At 45.7% G+C, this 20,244-nt stretch overlaps 1 protein-coding gene across 5 annotated transcripts in view; it reads right to left on the bottom strand.

Annotated features, from left to right (window-relative positions):
• Positions 1–20,244, bottom strand: part of GRIN2A (glutamate ionotropic receptor NMDA type subunit 2A) — a 359,010-nt gene that overhangs the window by 143,181 nt on the left and 195,585 nt on the right. For all 5 annotated transcript variants that reach the window (XM_058681141.1, XM_058681137.1, XM_004586751.2 and 2 more), the window contains one exon: positions 1,546–2,138. In XM_058681141.1, the coding sequence (XP_058537124.1) occupies positions 1,546–2,081 (536 nt within the window). In that variant the 5' untranslated portion in view covers positions 2,082–2,138. The remainder of the gene's footprint in view (positions 1–1,545; positions 2,139–20,244) is intronic.

Consider the following 20,244-nt stretch of genomic DNA (forward strand, 5'->3'; position numbering starts at 1 on the left):
CACTTCACACATACACACATAGCCCGATGCTCTAGGAAATTCAAAGTTCCAAACTTGCAGACCCATTCAGAGAAACACGAGAACCTGGTACTCTCCTGGCCACAAGCTCACCAGATCTGCTGACTGCAATAAATGATAGCCAAAAACATCATCAACTGCTCTGACAGGCTTGACTCCTTACTGAGGGGTATGCTACCACAGTGCTACGTGACACTTTTCAGGTGTCAGCTTGTTTAACGCTCACCGCAACCTCGAGAACATAGGTTTTCAAAACAAAGTATCCAGGCTGCGACATCAGCGTCCCCCCGGAACCTGATACAAATGCAGAAATACAAATTCTGATACTGCTACTCCATGAGACATGCTAAGGTGCACAGCCATCCCAGAAACTCCAACATGTGCTACAGTTCGGGAACCACAGCCGAGAGAGGTAGTTGGGTTATTGTTCTACAATGAGTGTCTCAGGCCCGGAAAGGCAAAACGGTGATTGAGTCACATAGAAAGTGGATGAGACATCCTTCAAACCCAGGCACGTCGAAGCCCAGGGCCCAATCCCTTGACTGCAGTGCCACACTGCTCGTTATCGCAGGAATGAAGTGTGGATTGAATCAATAAATAGCAGGCAAAATCACAGGAAAAAGGAGTATTGGAGTGATCATTGTAAATCTCAATGGTGGAGCTCGTGAGAGGCCACAAGGAACAGAGACATTACTCAGAAACATAAAATCAACTACACGTCCACCGCGATGGGAGAGTCAGGTAAATTATGAGCCAAGTGTATGGAGTATAACTCAACTTTAAGCATGATGTTTGCCAACATTTCCAGTGACCTACACAAATACGTAGGATATAACAAGGGAAGAAATTGAGTTGCAAGATCAGGGACTAAAAGCACCAGCCTGGAGAATTTTCTGTAAACCATTGCACATTGCTGAGGGTGTGGGAAACTGGGTGATTTCACCGACAGCTGGTGTGAACATAAATTGGCGTAGAGGCTTTATACCACAACGGGGTCACAGATGCTTACATTTTAAAATACACTTGACTTACAACCCCAAGATCCCATGTCATAGAGGCAATCTTAGAAAAAATTTCACATGTGCATAGACCCGCATGGTGACCATACCTGTAGTTTTGCTTCTCAAGCCAAAAAAAAAAAAAATCTGACAAAAACTAAACTGTAATTATAATGTGAGTTAGAAATAAATCATGATGAGCATGTTATAAGAAACTTGTATAGACTTGATATGCAGCTATAAACAGACGAGAGATGGACAGGTTACACACCTGCAGGTTCCTAAGATATACTCTAATATATAAAAAACTAATTTTTAGGAAATAACATATGATATTATTTATCTTAAATGTAAAAGGAGATGAGAAGAAGAAAGGAAGAGGAACAAGAGTGAAACTAAACAGAATAGAAATCCCAAATATGTACATGATCTCTACTTTCTGTGTATACTTCTATCAATGGATGTGTAAACAAACAAGCAACAAAACTGTGATCCCACTTTGGCATTCGAGCCAAGAGCCCCGTCTTACTGGTGTAGAGTGTGCAGTGGGGTCTCCGGCTTCTCCGTCTGCCCATAGCAGCTGGCCTTGGCCTCGGGGATGTATGAGAACTTCTCCAACATGGAAGACGCGGCAGTGGTTAGGATGCCAAGCCCGTCCCTCACTCTCGCCTCCAGGCTGTAGTCCCAGTCGTCGTAGGAGACTGAGATGAGTCCTGATGGGAACTCTTTGGGGATGAGCTCTGTGTTTCCAGAGACCAGGCTGGGCACGATCCAGAAGAAATCGTACCCGGTGAGGCCGAGGGAGCGGGCTTCACTCAGGATGAGAACCGCCTCATCTTTGGAACAGTACAGCAGGATGACCGAAGAGTGGATCTTTTTCAGCTGGACTTGGGTCTTGGCATCCTCGAAGGATGTGTCCAGTGTGATCACGTTCTGCATGTCCCAACCCACAAAGCTGTTGTCCACTGTTGTTTTGATGAAGCTGATGAAGTCCCGGTAGCCAGGGAAGATGGTGGTCACCAGGGAGAAGACATGCCAGTCATAATCCTGCATGATCTTCAGCATGACCGTGGCTTGTTGCTGGATGGACGCTCCAAACTGGAAGAAAGTAGATGACGGATCCTGCCAACAGGTAAAAGAAAGCAAAACACAGGATGAGGCAGAAGGTACTCTAAATAAAACCATCTGTCTTTAGGGAGCTAAAGAAGTCTGTTCCTAGAAATAAGGGAAAATAAATTGCACATCTCTTCACTCAAGAACATCCCTGAGCACCCATGCAGGTGCACTTCCAACTGACCCCAGGTATACAGAGATGTATGGGGAGCCCAGTGCTACGACACGGAGGGACACCTGCCATCGTACTTGCTCCCCATCTTTCCTCCTCGTTCTTCTTGCCTTTGTCCTACAACTGCCCTCCTTCCCTTTGAGTCGACATGGTTAGAACAGAACAAATTCTATTCAGTCCTCATATTCACAATTCTGGAATGAAGCTAACACACACAAAATGGCACTGGAAAGTAGAAATAGATTTCTTATGACATATTGTTGGAGCACCCAGAGTCCTCCAAGAATGGTCTCCCAGGGCCTGGAGCAATAGCCTAGCGGTTAAAGTCCTCGCCTTGCATGAACCAGGATCCCATATGGCCGCCAGTTTGTCCCAGTGGCCCTGCTTCCCATCTAGCTCCCTGCCAGTGAACTGGGAAAGCAGTCAAGGATGAGCCAAAGTCTTGGGACCCTGCACCCACATGAGAGACCCAGATGAGGCCTAGCTCTGGCCATTGTGGCCACTTGAGAGTGAATAACGGACAGAAGATCTTCCTCTCTGTCTCTCCTCTCTATATATCTGACTTTCCAATAAAAACAAAATAAAATCTTTAAAAAAAAAAAAAAACAATGGTCCTCTGAGCCATTTGCCCTGGACTTCTTGCTTGTATGAGCCAACAACTTCCCATGTTCACAAAAGCCAGAATGGATACCTGAGCTCACGGATCCTGTGTAACACAGAGAACAGTAAATGTTGTGGAAATATCTCTCCATGCAACAAACCTCACTAGATACATCATTTTAGACCTTGAAAAAAATAACGACATACAGATCTGACACTGCGTTGACACTGCATTAAATCTATCTTCACGGGCCTGATGGGAATTTGAGGAAGAGCAACTTCCACGAATTTGAGAGAGAAAGAAGGATAAGAAAACATAGAAGGATCATTCAGGTGGACAGGAAAGTGGGGAAAGGTGGAAGTTACAGTCAGGAGAGTTTCAAGGATATACTTTGACTATCACAGGAACTGGGGATAAATATTCATTATAGACCATCAAGTAGAGAGGATGAAATGGTGTTGAAGATCTTAACAGGAACCCTGTCTCAGAACGTTATGTCTAGAGCCACTGAATACTCTTACAATGCAAAGGGCATGGTGTTGAAAGAATACGAACCCTAATATCTTTACGAACCTATGATCATTAGAACAAATTTCCAATTAGAATAGTCAAGTCATGCCACCATTGCACAATTTACAAATACTTTCATACCCAATAACTCATCAAATTCTTACAAAAGGTCTTAGGAAGCCGACAGCATTGGTCAGGGCAAACAAGAAACACCGGCACACGGCAGGTGAGCATCCAGGTTTCGATTCTGGGGCTCCACATCCTGTCCCCTTTCTTACACTCGGCCACCGCCGCCTTGGAATCATCACAGAGCTGCTTCAAGCAGATGCTTCAAACATGTTGTTGACTGGCTGGTCTGATGCAAAAATGCCAACTAAACAGAAGGTATGCTTCTGTGTTATAGCAAAACAGGATTTGACAAATGCTAAGACACATTTTCAGGGGTGGGTGGAGCTGAACGAATTCTCCAAGGGTCATTATCATATTACAGCCTTGTTTTTGCTTTTAATTTTGCATGTTACTCCATGTGCATCTGACACACCTCAATGGTATAGCTTATGAGGATTCGACCTCAAGTGTATATGTGAGCACACATATGTGTCAGGATGGTTGATTCCATTCATGCCTTTCAGAACAATATTTTGTGGCTGCGCACCTCAACTCTTGCAACAAGCCTACATCATTTTCCCCCTGCATGTTCACTGAAAAGCTTTATCTGAATGGGCCAAAAGCTATCGTTCTTCAAAATAATTGCTCTTTTCTGAAATGCATGGATTTGGGGGATAATTTGAATGCAGTGTGGCCTAAAGGCAAAGAGAAGTAATAAGAATAAATAAATGCTTTCTGGGCTCCATCCAACATTATAGTTTTATGAATTTTACCTAATTAAATCCATTAAAATGGGTAACAGATTTAAAGACTTTGGGTAATTATCTTTCTCCCCACAGTAGCTTTTGGAGAAATCCAATATTCCTGAATTGATTAATCATTTTAAATCACAGCTCAACAAGACAGAGTGCTTCAAGGGCAGAGACACCATTGTGTTCATCTCTGTGCCCGCAGCACCTGGCAGAAGGCTTGGCTCATGACACATCGATAAATGGGCAAAGAGGAACTAGGTAAGTGTATAATTGTGTGGACAAAGCCTAAGAGGGATATTTATGATTTAAATGGAAAATGAGGAGGAAAAATTCAGGATCTGAGCCTTATTTTGCATGGATATTAAATGTCCTATCCAAAACAAAGCCAAAGTTTCAACAGCATCACCCATACTCTCCTACATTAGAGAACCATTCCTCCAGCGAACACCCAATGTGTACTTTTGTGTGTCCTGTTGGTAAGGGAGAAAGACTTGCAAGTCTCAGCTATTGTCCAAAGAGTATCATTAAATACTCAGAAAGGTGACAAAACAAAGAACCTACCAACAGAAGACTGTACAGAAATAGAGTCTAAAGGCAGTTGCATTCATCAATCCCACGCGCTGTCAGGTGCCTCTTGGGATGGGACTGAAATGTTCTGAACTTAATTACAAAAGAGAAGCAATAATTCCCACAGAACAATGATGCCTCTGAAGCAGCCAGTCGTCAGAGTCCTCCAGTGACTGCCCGAGGAATGGCTCAGCATCTTCTTGCTCTGAGTCACTGACGAATGGAGGAAGTTCTAGTCACACAGCTGGAATCCAACAATAATTTTAAAAAGATCTATGAGACCAAACACACACACACACACACACACACACACACTCCTCTGGGAATCACTGATATCAGCAGACAGGTGGAGGTTAAGCCTGCCTGTCTGGTACCCTACAACACCCTTGCTCCATGTACAATGTGCTAGACATGATCAGGGTACCTTGGGGAGCTTTATGGATGGAGTAGAGCTGCAAGAAAAGTCTTACCTGATCTGCCACATAGAAAGGAGGTCATGGCTGACATATTGTGAACTGTATGAAAGATAATCATGAGGACAGCAGCTTACCTGCCCAGAGAGAGCCAGCATGGCACTGGCCATCTTTGAAAGAGTGAAGAACCTTTGCTTTGTCTTGTCCACATTCTCTTCCCCTACCGTCACATACCACTTTAGCCCAAGGACAAATTTTCCCCTTTACTCTCCTACTCTGTCCCTGTTACCAGCCTTTCTCCAGGATGGACAGTGTAATTTGGGGGATCAGACTACAAAGTTCCATTCTTAATTTTGTGTCATTTGTAAAACCTATGCAATGTTAAAACTTTAGTTCCCTCATCTGTCAAACAGATGTGGCCATGGCAACAATGAATATGTTTAAGGTGCCAGGAGTACTTACTCTGCGAGAGCCATGTCACTCAATACTCCTGGGCCCTATCTCATTTACTGGCACCTCCAACCACTTAACTAAGTTGATACTGATATTATGCCCCCTTTACAGATGAAAAGACAAACTCGGAGGTAAGGCGGCTTTTCCAAGGCTGCGTGAATGATGACTCTAGTTTGGCTGCCTCGGAGATCCCAAACGTTTCACCCCCTGCACTCGACTGCTGCCAATAACAGTCCTCCCTCAGTGAAGTCTGAGAACGAAGTAATCTGGTATTCTAGTATCCAAGACAATATTCATTCCCTAGCAAGTGCAAAGACAATCTAAGCCACCACTCTTGTTCCCATTAGTCAGGACGCTTGGTATTCCACATCAGAAGATGGTTCCACACTCATACCCACCTCCTCCTGAAGTGGTAGCTGACACGCTGGACTTGCAGCACCTCGACAACTCACTCTGTACATGATTTATTTACTGAAATTCCTAACACCCTGCTTTAACTGTGCTACACCCCGACGTTACCATTACCTATGGTCCCACATGCCTACACCATTACCTTGAGAGTCTCCAGCCTCCTTCTGTATGAGCATCAGTCAAATTTTGTAGGGGTGGCGTGTGGGGGCTGGGGTTCAGGCCCTAGTTGTGCACTAACCAGACATGTGATACAAGGTAAGCACTTTACCTTTCTGGCTCTGACAGCTTTCACCTAGGAAATGGCAATCATGACTAACATCCCATAGGGTTGCTGTTAGAACGGGATAAGCTGTAGGGAATAAGAGACTCATGGATCCATGCCTGACCCCACAGGTGCAGTACCCCTCTCTGTAGCCTCTGACTGCATGGTGCACCATTAGAATCCCTGGGGAGCACTTAATCCTATCTGAGGAGCTACCATCTCCATATCTGCTAACCTGCTGGTTTCAAATCCATGCATCCCCCTGCAAATCATGAAGGGGGATGATTTCTGGCGCCAAGGCGCCTGCATGAAGACAAGATGTGGTTGATTTTCTTCATGATGAATCAACGCTTTGGAGAGAAAATATCACCAATGTCTTCATAGGTCTCCCACAACTACACTGTGTCACTTTCTTGACTGGAGTCCAAAATGTAAACCTTAGAAACTGCTGTGGATCAGGGTGTGGGTAGGGGCCCCTGGGCACGATGGAAGCAAAATACAACTGAAGGGCATGGTAAGGTTCCTGTCTCGCTTTGAGTTCTTCTAAGGTGATTTTTAAGGACTAGCAGGAGGTGATGGGAATTTGGCCTCAATCCCAGGACATGGCAACACAGATACCAAATAATCCTTTCTTGTAACGTCTTGCATATCCTTCAAGCTTCCTGCCCCAAGGGTTAGAGGTTGTCTCTCTTTCACTTATCTCCTCTTGTCGTTGCTCCTCCATCAGCACTTGGGGGATTCTACAGATTGGTCTGTGACCACCTCTGGCACTCAGCTTCCCAAGAATGTGCAGCCGGAGGAGAGGAACAGATTTCATACACCCACTTCAGTTCTGAAGCAAAATGAGCTCCCTCCCTATGCTCGCTGCTGCTCTGCAGAACACAGAACAAACTGTTTTAAACACACAGCGAGGGAGGCAGGGTGTGTAGGATCCTGGGTGTTTGCTCTAGACTGAGCTTTGCACTCCACCCCTCCCCAACCATAACTAAAGTCTCTATTGAGCAAGTTGAGAGCATTAGATCCTGTTCTAGAAGGTTTCAGAATTTGCTGACTTTCCCTGGTGACACCTTACTCCACAAGTACTAAGACTTGATAGAGGCTAATAGCAATTTTCATTTCATGTACCCATTTACAAAGGTTATAGAGCACACCCATAACCATTATCCCTTTGAACCTAAGATAAGGCATGGAGATAGCATTTCTCACAAAGACACAGGAAGGAAGGTTAACTGCTTTTGTTAAGACCCACATAGCCCCATGGTGACAACAGTGTGGTCACTGAGTGACACATTCAGTGCTTTTGTGCACACATCAGTGGCTCTCATTCCTGGCTACAAAGCAGAGTCGGTCACTGGGGAGCTGTGAAATGAGCCACATCCCTGACCACTGAAATGGAACAAACTCCAAAGCTGGTTTATTAGTTTTTCTCTGCTTCAGCTCAACAGCATGGCAAGTCTTATCTGTGTTATCTACAGAGCCTGGCACTGTCCAGTACACAGTAGGAGCCTGATACACATTTGGTGAGCAGTTGGAGGCTTACTGCCAGGCAACAGGAGAGAACTGGGCATGACTGTCAGCTCTGCACCCAGCCCACAACTTATATCCCTGCTGTCTGTCTGATGGGGCAGGCAGCAACAGAAAGGGAACTGAAGCAGGTAACCCAATCAAGACCAAGAGAGACTCCCTTCTTTGAGGATTTGCTCTTTTGCTGTTGAAGAACAGCCCTGTTGAGTCCTAAGGTACTTTCCGGTCCTTTCACAATGAATCAACTGAGCTTGTACTTACTTTGCTTCAGTTTCCATAGATGAATGGAAAAGTAAAAGTATCAAACTTTCAAAGTCCAAGGATTCAGATGCACATCAGCTACACGTGAGCTGAACCTGATCCACTGGAGAATACCTATTCCATCATCCCCTCCTGTCCTTCATCATTGTCATCACCATCATCCCTACCTCACACCACCACCTCACAGCATCCACATCGTGGCTGGACTACTTAAGACATGACAACATGCCACTGATAATAATCACTTGTCCTTAAGCTGTTCCAGCAAGGAGCAAAAGCAAACAGGTCCTGTTAATTGGGTTAATCGTCTCTCTCTGTCACACACTGAAGGGCTGCTGATGAACTAAAGGCAGTAGTTTGGGGGCAAATGGAGTGACTTAAGCTTCCCCACCACATATGGTAGAGGCAGGCCTTGGGGGATAAACATGACAATGGAAATGACCTCTTACAAACACTCCACTCTTCTCAGAGAAATGTCCACGAACAGCTCTGATGGCTCAGCCTCTGGGGAAATTATCCCTCCCTTAGGAATTCTGCTGGCTGTGATTATTAAAAGTCAGACCCTGGGCCAAATGCACAGAGGGTTCAAGTCTTGGTACCTCCTCTTTCAGGGATCTTGGCCTTGAAGAAAATCCTTATTACCTCTGGGGCTCAACTCTCTTCTTTTCAACTGGAGAGGCGTGGGCATTAGGGTACTTCAGGGGATACGCTTATCAAGCCCAGCTTTGGAGTCCAACTCAGCTTCCAGCTAATGAAAGCTTGAGACACAGCAGATGATGGTCCAAGCACTTGAGTTTTTGCTATCCACTTGGGAGATATGGATCAATTTCCTGGCTTCCCCTGGGCCCAGTCCTGGATGTTTCAGGCATTTGGGGGAGGAATCCAGTGACTAGAACAGTGTTCATCTGCTTGATCTCTTCCGCTTCTTTCCTGTCACTCTCATTCTGCCTTTCAAATAAATAAATAAATAAATAAATAAATAAATAAATCTTTAAAATAGAGAGAACTTTAGTATCCACTTGGAACATTGTTGTCATAAGGTAAAGTAGTATTGCTCTTAGTGCCTACTAAGGGCCCCATTCATAGCAGCTGTGGTTGCTGTGGCTGTTGTAATCATGAAAGAATCAACCACAATGACGACAACAAAAACCTCAAATGCTTCAGCCCACCAGCGCTGCACTGATACAAACACAAAACAGCTCCCCTCTGGCTCTCTCCTGGGTTTCCTAAGTGTCACGTCTGTGAAAACAAAACTGAAAGGAGCTCTTAGCACATGCTGAAAGCAGCCTGACAAGTCCTCTCCGTGTTAACACTGAAAACCCCCATCCCAGGAACCCCTTCTCTTCTCAAAACTAGGGACATTGGGTCAGCCTCACTGAGCACTTTCAATGTACTTTATCCCCCTACAAACCTTCCAGAGGAGACATTTCTACTCCCATTTCACACTCAAGGATGTTGAGGCTTAGACAGGAGCACTTCTCAAACTTAAAGAGGATGGCAACCACATGGTAATCTTGTGAAGAAGCAGGTTAGGATTCAGTTGGCAGGGTTGGCACATAGTTGGCGAGCTTTCAGGTGGCACCGACATTGCTGGCTCACCTGTAGAGGTCAATCAGCCATACAGCTGGTGGCTGTCAGAGGCGAAGTTCAGGGGAGAGATCTAACTCCAAATTGGCTTCAAGCCATGGCCAGAAGGCCTCAATTTCTCCCATGAGGTGCAGGGAGTGAAGCAAGAAAGGTGGCTGTTGCTAGACATCTTCACCACCCTGTTGTCTTCAGGCCTCCCTGGCCAAGACAGATGATTGTTGCATCCTATCAGGTTCTGCTCTCCACCTGCCCACTTATCATACCCAATAAAACCCTTTTGGGCAGAGGCTTCAACTCAGAATATACTTACTGGGGAAGGAAAAAGAAAGAGCTCCCTGGGTGAACGACCCTACTCCTGGGAGAGAATTGGAGGCATCCAGAAGAGTGGGGAGAGGTAACAGTAGTGATATGCTGCCCACAGCCAGCTGTTGTGAAAGAGAAAGGAGAGAGAGTGGGCGAGAGAGAACCCAGAGTACACACAGTTGCCTTCCCCCTGATGACCCTGCTACTTACAAATGCAAGCAAGTCACCAAGTCACTATGTCCCTCAACCTCTACACAAGGGACTGAAAGTTCTCTAGATATCTGGAGGGTGTGGGGACAAGTGGCATGCAATGATGAGCAAAAGCTCCAAGGACTGCAGAGTGGGTAAATAACCAGTGGTTGTTACCTTCCCTCTCCTCCCTTCTCTTCCACCTCACCGTGCTACCAGAACAAACTGCCCAGGCCTCTGTTGTTGATCTTGTCACCAAGTATTTCCAGTGTCTATTTAAATACCTGTCTCCATGAGACTGCTTTAAAGCTAATTCATCTCTGCAACAACAACATCCAGCTCAGCTCCAATAACTGGAGGGAAACAGAACATATTTATTGAGAGTATATGTAAATGAATGAATAATGGATGGATGGATGGATAGGCAGATACAAACTAGATGGACATTTGGACTGATAGGTGGATAGATGAGTAGGTGGTTAGAAGGATGGACTGGATGGATGGATATGAATGGATGGATGGATGGATATGAATGGATGGATGGATGGATAGATAGATGGATGGATGAAATGAGTTGTAGATATGATAGAGTGAAGGAAGGAATGATTATATTCAGTGAGAGAAAGATATCACTGAGTTAGAGTGACATCAAAGGAGTTAGGGAGGGTGGAGTGTGACAGCTACATGAGTTGAGGTGTGAGGTGTGGCTGCTCAGAGGCAGAGCTGAGTTTTGCTACCTAGACTATCATGATGTGACAGCACAGACTGAATACACCTTTTCAAAGAAAAGGGTTGCAGCTCCTTGTGGTCTCAGCTCTTGCTGCTAATTCTAGACCTCAGCAACCATATAACTGGGGGAAGGGTGTACTTGTCCTGTATCCACACACAGGAATGAAGCAGAGGACCCCACTCCAATGAGACCCTGTATCTTTGCTGCTGTCAGAGCTGGTTCAGAGCTCTCACCAGAGCACTGGGATGGCCAGTATCGCTTGGCTGATCTCCAGCTCACCCCTAAGTCCCTTGGTATATTTGCCTCCTCCAACCGCATCAACAGATGCAGCCACACATGGACCCAGTTACTAGGATCCTGCAAATTTACCTGCAAAACTGCAGAGACAGCTCATAGCTGGTGGTTCCCAGTGGCTACTAACAGGAATGCTATTTTCATTCAGTGTGACGGAAAAGCACTGGGGTTTTGTAGTGGCAATGGCTGCACAGTATCATGAATGGAGCTAGTTCCACTGAAATACATACTTTCAAACGGTTAAAATAGTAAATTTTATGTTACATGTAGTTTTTCACAATTAAAAAAATCCAAGACAATTTTTAAAAAGCTCTGTGTCTGAATCTCCAATGTGTATCTCTCTGTACCTTTGAAAAAAATGAACATTAATAAAGATATTTATAAAGGGGTGAATACATAGCACAATAGCTTGTCCACATCTCATGCCACCTAGATTCAAGTTCTGCCTCCTCTACTTCCTGTTCAGCTTATTGCTAATGCACATCCTGGAAGTCAGTGCATGCAGGATTAGGTGTTCCTTCCTCCCATGTAGGAGACCCAGAATCAGTTCTGGGTTCCCCACTTTAGCACAGCCCAGCCCTGACTATTGTAGGCATCTGGGGAGTAAACCCAAATGATGAAGAGATGAAAGAGCTCCACCTTTTTCAGATAAAGGAACATGAAGAAAAAATTTAATTAAAAGATAAATTAATGTGTGGCCTGAAGCTGCAGTAGGATGCTTAACAATCCTACAACCGGTTTGAGAGAGCCTCTGGGAATCCTTGAATTTCCTGGTTGTTTGAGGACCAGAGGAAGCACAGCAGCTCCTAGGGGTGCAGGAAGAAGTACCCTGCTCACCCTCTGCTGGCACCAGGCAGCCACATAAGCTCACAGCTCTCCCCAGACATATAAAGCCCCCAAGAAACTACACAATCATCAGTCTCACCCCATTGACCTCACCAAACCTACAATTTGAGTGTCCTTGCCAACAGCCTTCTCCAGATAAGATGGATATTGCTCTACCAGAGCAAAGCACCACCCCAGTCCCACGAGGAAGCCTAATTCAGCAGAAATAATAGCAGTTCTTGGATGAGACCCACTAGGTCCAACCTCCATTTTGCTACATGTGACCTCTGGGGCTGTGGGACAGTGACTTATTTTCTTAAGCCTCCATTTCCTTGGCTGTGAGCTAGGAAATGCCACTAACACCAGCCTCATGGACTGCATGAGCTCACATGTGGTAGCAACTGTCGACCGGATGATTTCTTGCATGCCACTCATTTCTTCCATATTATATCATACATAATATACATATAGAGACACTTCCAAATGTTCAAAGTCAAATTAAAAGATTATTTTGGTACCAAAAAAATTGTCATGTATGGTCTTGCAAAAGTCCTGAAAATACATCTTATTAAAAAAAAACTATGCCTAGACTTTTGTCCATTCATTTATTGGGAAAGGGGAGAGATGAGAGAGAGAGAGAGAGAGAGAGAGAGAGAGAGAGAGAGAGAGAGAGAGAGATGAGAGAGAGAATGAAAGAGAATGCACACACTCACCTGCTAATTTGCATACACTCAAGTGCACATAACACCTAGAGCTGGACCAAAGCCAGAAACCAGGAACTCAACCCAGATCTCCCACGTGGGTGGCAGTGACCCAAGAACTCAGGGGGCACATCAGTGGGAATCTTGAATCAATCTGAAGCAGAGCCAAGACGTAACTCGGACACTCCGCTGTGGGAGGCAGACATTCTTAAGTGGCATCCTAACGGCTGTGCCAAACCCAAGCCCTGGAGTCCAGAGCCTCGGGACCAAATTAAACTTGGCTTTCAATCCATTTTCCACGAACTTTTGGAAGTTTCCAGGTATTAAAGTTTAACTGATTAACTTTGATTTTGTAGGATCCCAAAGCTCTTGGTCTTCGCTGCTAGCCTCTTTTTGATCAGTTTTTAATGTCTCTGCCCCTTCCCTTGACTCCAAAGGGACTCCTTTGACAAACATCCAGGTACCACCTGAGGATCACCCCTTCCCCAGCACAGTGCTGTCCCTGAGCACTGCTTCCTCTGGTGCACTGCAGAATAAGTCCTGAACTGATTCCAAGCATTTCAGCAACCTAACTTGCACCATTACTTGAGCAAAATATTTCTACTGGCTAAGAACTTCCCCAATGACACAATACAGAGCTTCCAATAACACATGTAGAAACACGCATCTTACCAGCATCCGACTTACTCATCTCTCATATCCTGGCAGACCAGGAGAATGAACACAGAACGTCACCTGTCTCTTTAAAACAGACGCTCCACTCTCGTGTGTGTGTGTGTGTGCGCACGCAAGTCAAACGCCAGCATCTGTTTGTTCCCTCCAGGAAGTGCTGGTCTGGGCAGCTCGTCCAAGACCTAGTTATAGCTCAAAAGAAGGGGATGAACCAACTGTCCCCAGAGTTCCCAGCCACAATCGAACTCTCTGCACCAAATTAATTAGGAACATAAACAATAGTTGGGGAAGGAGAGATTTTAACAGAAAAATTGATGGTTTGAATGTTTTTCCGAGAAGTTATATAAAAGAGGAAATTGAATGTCAGCCTCTGAAAAGGGTTCCAAATGACCATTTGAAAGGAGGGAAAAACAATTGGTGATGCTCCATTTGGGTCCATTTGTGTTTAGGCTCAGCTCCAAGGCTTCTAAGTTCCAGTCACAATCAGACCTGGTTTCAGGCAGGAACCCAAAGCAGCTGGCGTGCAGACACATACCAACCCTGACATCCCAGGCCCCAGCCGTAACCCTTAACCTCTGGTATATCCTGTAGGCTTCAACCCTCATAGCAACCATGGGAAATCAGCAGAAGGATCTCTTCCATTTTATGCTAGAGAATGTTGAGGCCAAGATGTGGTGGTAAGGGGGATTGCTTCGTTAGCATCCTAGACTAACCTAGGGAGGAAGTCGCTGAGCTTGACCCACATTCAACAGGGCCCAGCAAGGCTGAGAGTTGCAGCCCAAGCACCTCAGGGAACCAAGGAAGCCTAAAGAGAGGAAAAACTGCCTAAATCAGCAAGATAGTATAAGAGCTCAGAGTAGAAGCTCCCAGGCTACCCCTGAGCAGGAGACAGTCAGGTTGACTACAGAAATGTCTGGAGGGAGCATCCCGCACTGAAGACAGCATGCAAAGACACACAGGTATGAAGAACACGGCACCCACAGGGAATATGGGCAGCTCTGTGCTGCAGAAACACAAGCCCTGCAGCCAAAAGTAAGGTAAGCACGAGGCTGGGGAAGAAGAGATACAAGGATAATGGAGAGTAACCTTGAATCTGGCCCAGTGGTGTATGTTGTCTTTATATTCAATACAATTCTTGTGATTTAATTATTACATGTATCTATGCCTAGTAGAATAGAAACTCCCTGAGGTCAGGGATACTTCATGTGCCTGTTTGTTCATTAATGTATCCCATAGTGTTCAACACAAATATTCATGAACCAGAGTGGAAGATGTTGGAATTCTTGTTGGAAGAAAGGGAGAAAGGCAAGAAGAATGGAAGGAAGAAACAGACGGATGGAGTCAGGGAAGGGGGAAGGAAGAAAGCAGGACGAGGGACAGAGGACAGAAAGATGCAGAAATGGAGTTTTAGAGAAGAGGAGCTGAGATTTTCTGGGGTGGAAGAGAGGAACCCATTGGGGAATGTTCCATGTCAGCACAGTATAAGATGCTTCTTTCTGGAAGGATCACTTAGCTTCCACATGAAGAATGGTTTGGAGCGAGGAAAGAGTCAACACAGAAGCCACCGGAGCCATCCTGGAAGACGGGCAAGATGTGAACTAGGACAATGTGACAGCAGAGGAAGCAGATGAGGTTCAAGTGATGTTCTGGGGGCAGGTTCAAATGGCTTTGGAAACCAATCAATTGGATTGCAGGGGGACGCGACATGTAAGAAAGGATAGGGTTGAGAAGGATGGCCAAGTGAAAGGAAGACAGAGAGGGCCTCATCTATGGGGAATGAGAAGAAGGCAGGAGCTAGAGCCCTGAGGCCCTGATTTGAATCCCAGCATTCAGAGGAGTTCCTGCCAAGAGTTGAGGCTTCTAGCACTGTCTCACTTCTTGTGTTGACTTCCCCCACTGGGAACCCTCTGAAATCTGACCTGTAACCCCTTGGCTTGCACTAAAACCCACCTGCCACTGTGCTGCAATCTGCATTCGACTAGAATCCCTCTAAAAGTTGAGATTCAGCTCAGGGTCCTTCCCGTGCCGGGTGAAGAAACATGTGCCAGAAAGCACAGGACTCACAGGCAATGAAGTGAGCATTTTCTCTTTTTGTTTAATTCCAGAATGCACATTTGCAAACCACCTTCAATGTTGAAGAATGAGGTTCCTTAGCTCCTCGCTCTGAACATCTCATTTCCTTGGCAAGGAAAACAAAAAGCCTAATTGTGCCTTGCTCCCCAGAGAACAGAGAGGACACAAGGCTGGCTGTGCCCACGGCCGACGGATTGACACAGGCAGCATCACAATTCTCTCTAGAGTCGGGAAGCATGCTCTTGGCAGTTTGCACGCAGCGCATCATCTTTTTGTGGATGCCTCTTTGAGAGCTTGTTCCTCTGACTGGAACAGGGCAGAGAACAGAGCTTATTAAAACCTTGACACCACATTTGATGGGGCAACAATAAGGAGCCATCGGACACTCAGCTCATTAATAGCCTGCAAAGGTGCCTCCTTTACTAAATCTCACATGAGATGGTGATTAGACAGTCCCGGCATAAAACACCAACTCACTGCATGCTTTAAAATCCTTTTCTGAGCAAGATATTAAGGCCACAGATTAGAAGTACAGAGGTAATGCTGGTATAGAAAATAAATTGGGATTTTAATGGGCTCCTGTCTCTCAAAGAATCTACCAAACTGCCAAACATTCTCTACACCCAGATGAACAACATCAACAAAGATTGATGTCAGGCTGCAAGATGAGTCCCAGAATTTAATAACAATCAAAGTGCTCATTCCCCAACATCCTGTGTGTTCATCGTGTCAAGTGATGTTAGGCTCATTTTGTGTTACTCTGCACATAGGGACAGTGATGATGTGGTTTCCCTTACTTGGGAGCACAACACATTTATTCCGAAGCCTATCCATCTGGTTGAAATCAGGGATGGGTTTGATGTCAACCCTGGGCATTCAATACATTCTTGTGGCCAATCCCCAAAGTCAAGATAAGGGTTTCATCCTCTCAACATCCTAAGCCTACTCCCACTGTAGCACTGAAAAGTTAGTGTCAAATAGACACCACAAACCAATAGATCTAGGCTTCGTGCTTCTGTTGACTCATCTCAGACCACACATTCCTTTGTCTTCTCTGCAGATGCAGTGCCCTCTCAGCCTCCTTGCACCTACCACTTCGAAATGCTGCTTGCCCCTCCATCACCCTATCGCTGGATCATCATTTTTCTACAGGCTGTTTTCTGCAACCTCCCAGCCGAAGTAGACGCCTCCCTTCCGTGCTGTTTCTTGCTTCTTCACGGCACACCACAGTGGTTGCTGATCCACATTTATTTATAGGCTTCTTTCATGAACTTGTGCATCCTCCTCTAAAACAAAGGGTCCACAGAGCCAGGAGCTGTGCACATTCTTTATTCTGAAGCTCTAGCCTGATTCCATCTTTAGTTTTGCTTTGGTTTCCTGGATGGTTTAGATGAGGTTAGGAGACCTGCCCAAGTGCACCAGAGCAAATGAGCTCCTTGAGTCAGCCAGCATCGAAGAATGCATTGAATTCATGCTTTCTCCCCATGTGTAATTTCAGCAGGCCAGGAAACTCAGCAACTGTGTGGCCTTCAGGCAGAAATGTCCAGAAGCTGGAGCTCCATGTTGGCAAAGTCTCTTCTAAGTGTTACAAATAGGGCTCTTACGGCTATTTCCAACCATCCCTCAAAGTGGCTTGCATCATCATTGGCAAGCTTTGTTGCTCAAACTCGTGATCAATATAAAAAGAAAAAAATCCCTAGTGGTGTAAAGTAACTACAACTAACTAATATGAAGAACATTGAGATTCGTGTGAACTCATCTGAACAAGTAGATGTTCTACAGATGCAGCTGACAAGGCAGATGTTGTGGTGGGGCAAGTTGATCCGCTGCCCTAGGAAGCCAAGCCCCATGTCACAATGCTGATTAGGGTGTCAGCCACTCTGCTTCTAACTAGATCCTTGCTAATGCTTCCTGGGAGGTGGAAGGTGATGACACAAACGCTTGGGCTCCTGACACCCACATGGGACACCCAGATGGAATTCCTGGCTCTTGGCTTCAGCATGGCCCTCTCCTAGCTGTTGCAGGAATTTGGGGAGTGAACTAGTAGACATAATACCGCTCTATTGGTTTCTCTCTTTTCCTCTCTCCCTTCAAATAAATAAAAAATAATAAATAAATATTTAAAAAATAATTGACACAGAAGTGAGTGGCTGAAATAATCCTTTGTCATATGGACTTTGTGATCTTTCATTTTTGCTTTTGCGATTTTGTGTTCGCTTTAATTTGTAAAAGTCGAAAACTTCCATTTCTATCAACAAGCAATCTAATGCCCACATTTGACGTCAAGATAAAGATAATTTGCAACTCTTTCATGCTCTGTGTGAGTTTTGGTTCTCCCACATAGGAGCCATATGTCCTGGGACTGATTCTTGTGGGAATGACAAACAGTACCAGGCTCAGCAACTTGTAGGACTGCACAGAAGAGCAGATGCTAAGTGTCCGTCACTGTGTCTTCCTGTAATTCACTCATTCATCGGTCCCACTCTTTTTTCAGCTCTGTCAAGCACTGTACTGCAGGCTGGGGATCTAGAAAGCAAAACAGCCACAGAACATGCACCCACAGAGCTTATGGTCTAGATGGGGAAGACAAGCACCAGAAGAAAAAAAAAAAAAAGAACTCAAACCCCTCATCCGAGTCCTACACCTGAGAACTTGGGCTTGACACTCACCTCTGCCTCCTGATTCCAGCTTGTTGATAATGAAAGCCCCAGGAGACAGCAATGCTGGTTCAATCAGGGTCTTTAAACCTATGTGGGAGGCCTGGATTGAGTACCCAGGTCCTGGCTATGGCCTTTAGCCCAAATGCAGCCTTTGCATTTGGGGGAGTGAACCAGCAGATGGGAGTTCTCCTTCTCTCTCTGAATCTGTCTCTCCATTTCTCAAACAAATGACTTTTTTTTTATTTTATAAAGCCAAACAAATGGAAAAGTTGCTGTTGATATTTTACATCTTGTAGGAAAAATTTACGGAACCTACAGGGGGTGAGAGGGAACTGGACTGGTTAGATGGTTGGAGGCTTCCCAGAAGAAGGGACAGCAGAGTAGGAATTCCCTGGACAAAGAGGAAAGTGCCTCCTGTGGGGAGGGAGCTGCCTATGCAAAGGCCCTGGGGCAAGAGGAAGTCAGGGAATCCAACAGATGGAGGGAGCTGTCTCTAAAAGACCTTCCCTTCCTCTCACCTCCCAGTGGCCCAGAGGATCTTTTCACAGTTTCCATCTAATCCCTTTCAATAATTCCCTGGCTGCTAATCAGAGGGAAGGTGCTAATTACCTTATTAACAGACTGCTTCTGTGTGATCACAAAGCATCCTGGAAGATGCTGGGCTTGCTCTCAACTAGGTGGTACCATGAAAGCTGAACAAAGGGTGGATCCTGGCTTGAACTCCACGGGCCCGGGCTGCTTTGGTTACATGACATGACCACCCCACGAGCTATCCGAGGATGAATGGCCTCCTTCACTTCTCAGAGCACCCCTTGGCATTTAGAGCCAGATCCTGACACCGTGTCTTCTCTTAGGAAAAAAAAATCTCAATTCTCTTTGAAAGACACCATCAGGAACAAAACCTCGGCTTGCAGCTGTGCTGAGCATGCACTGGGGGAGTTCAGGGCAACAGAAATAAAGTCAATAGAAACCACAAGAGGAAGTTTCCCAGAAGAGAGCAGCTTGCCTGGATGATGCAATCGCATCTGTATGGAATTGGGGCTGGAATTCTCAACCATGTGAACCAAGGATGGGGGAATCTTCAACTGGGCAATTAAGAAAACCCCAGAATGACCCACAGCAACTCTACAGGGATAGTTTGCCCAGGGACGCCTTCCTAGACATCTTGGATCTGTGCCTAAAATCTGGGTGCCAGAGAAATCACCTGGCTCTCTTTCAAAGGTTTCCAGAAGCCCCTGTCTTAGGGTAAAGAGTGTCATGCGGGCATCCTGAGCAGCAACACCTGCAGACCACGTGAAGATCTTCCCCAAAGGATGGGCTGGATTGATTTTTGCATCCATGGTGTGTGTTTCCCCAGCCTTTCCTCTCAGCAGGAAGAAGGGATTATGACAAACCATGCTAGGACCTCACTTCTGCTATTCCCAAGCTAGATGACTCAGCAAATTACTTAACCTCTCTGTGCCTGGTTTCCCCTTCTGTAACAGAAGATAACAGTGCCATCTGTACAAGTGACTGTGAGAACTGAAGCTAGCAGGGCCCGGCGGCATGGCCTAGCGGCTAAAGTCCTCGCCTTGAAAGCCCCGGGATCCCATATGGGTGCCGGTTCTAATCCCGGCAGCTCCACTTCCCATCCAGCTCCCTGCTTGTGGCCTGGGAAAGCAGTCGAGGACGGCCCAATGCACTGGGACCCTGCACCCGCGTGGGAGACCTGGAAGAGGTTCCTGGTCTTGGCATCGGATCGGCGCATATCGGCCCGCTGCGGCTCACTTGGGGAGTGAATCATCGGATGGAAGATCTTCCTCTCTGTCTCTCCTCCTCTCTGTATATCCGGCTTTCCAATAAAAATAATAAAATATTAAAAAAAAAAAAAAAAAAAAAAGAACTGAAGCTAGCAATAGGGGTATAGCAATGGCATCTGGCATAGCAGTTGAGTCCTCTTTAAAATAACCATATCCCATCCAGAAGTACCTGAGTTTGAGTCTCAACCCCATTCCTAATTCCAGTTTATTACTAAATGCACACTCTGGAAAATGGCAGAAGTGGCTTA

This window comes from Ochotona princeps, chromosome 24, assembly GCF_030435755.1.
Source record: "Ochotona princeps isolate mOchPri1 chromosome 24, mOchPri1.hap1, whole genome shotgun sequence".
Taxonomy (NCBI): Eukaryota; Metazoa; Chordata; class Mammalia; order Lagomorpha; family Ochotonidae; genus Ochotona; species Ochotona princeps.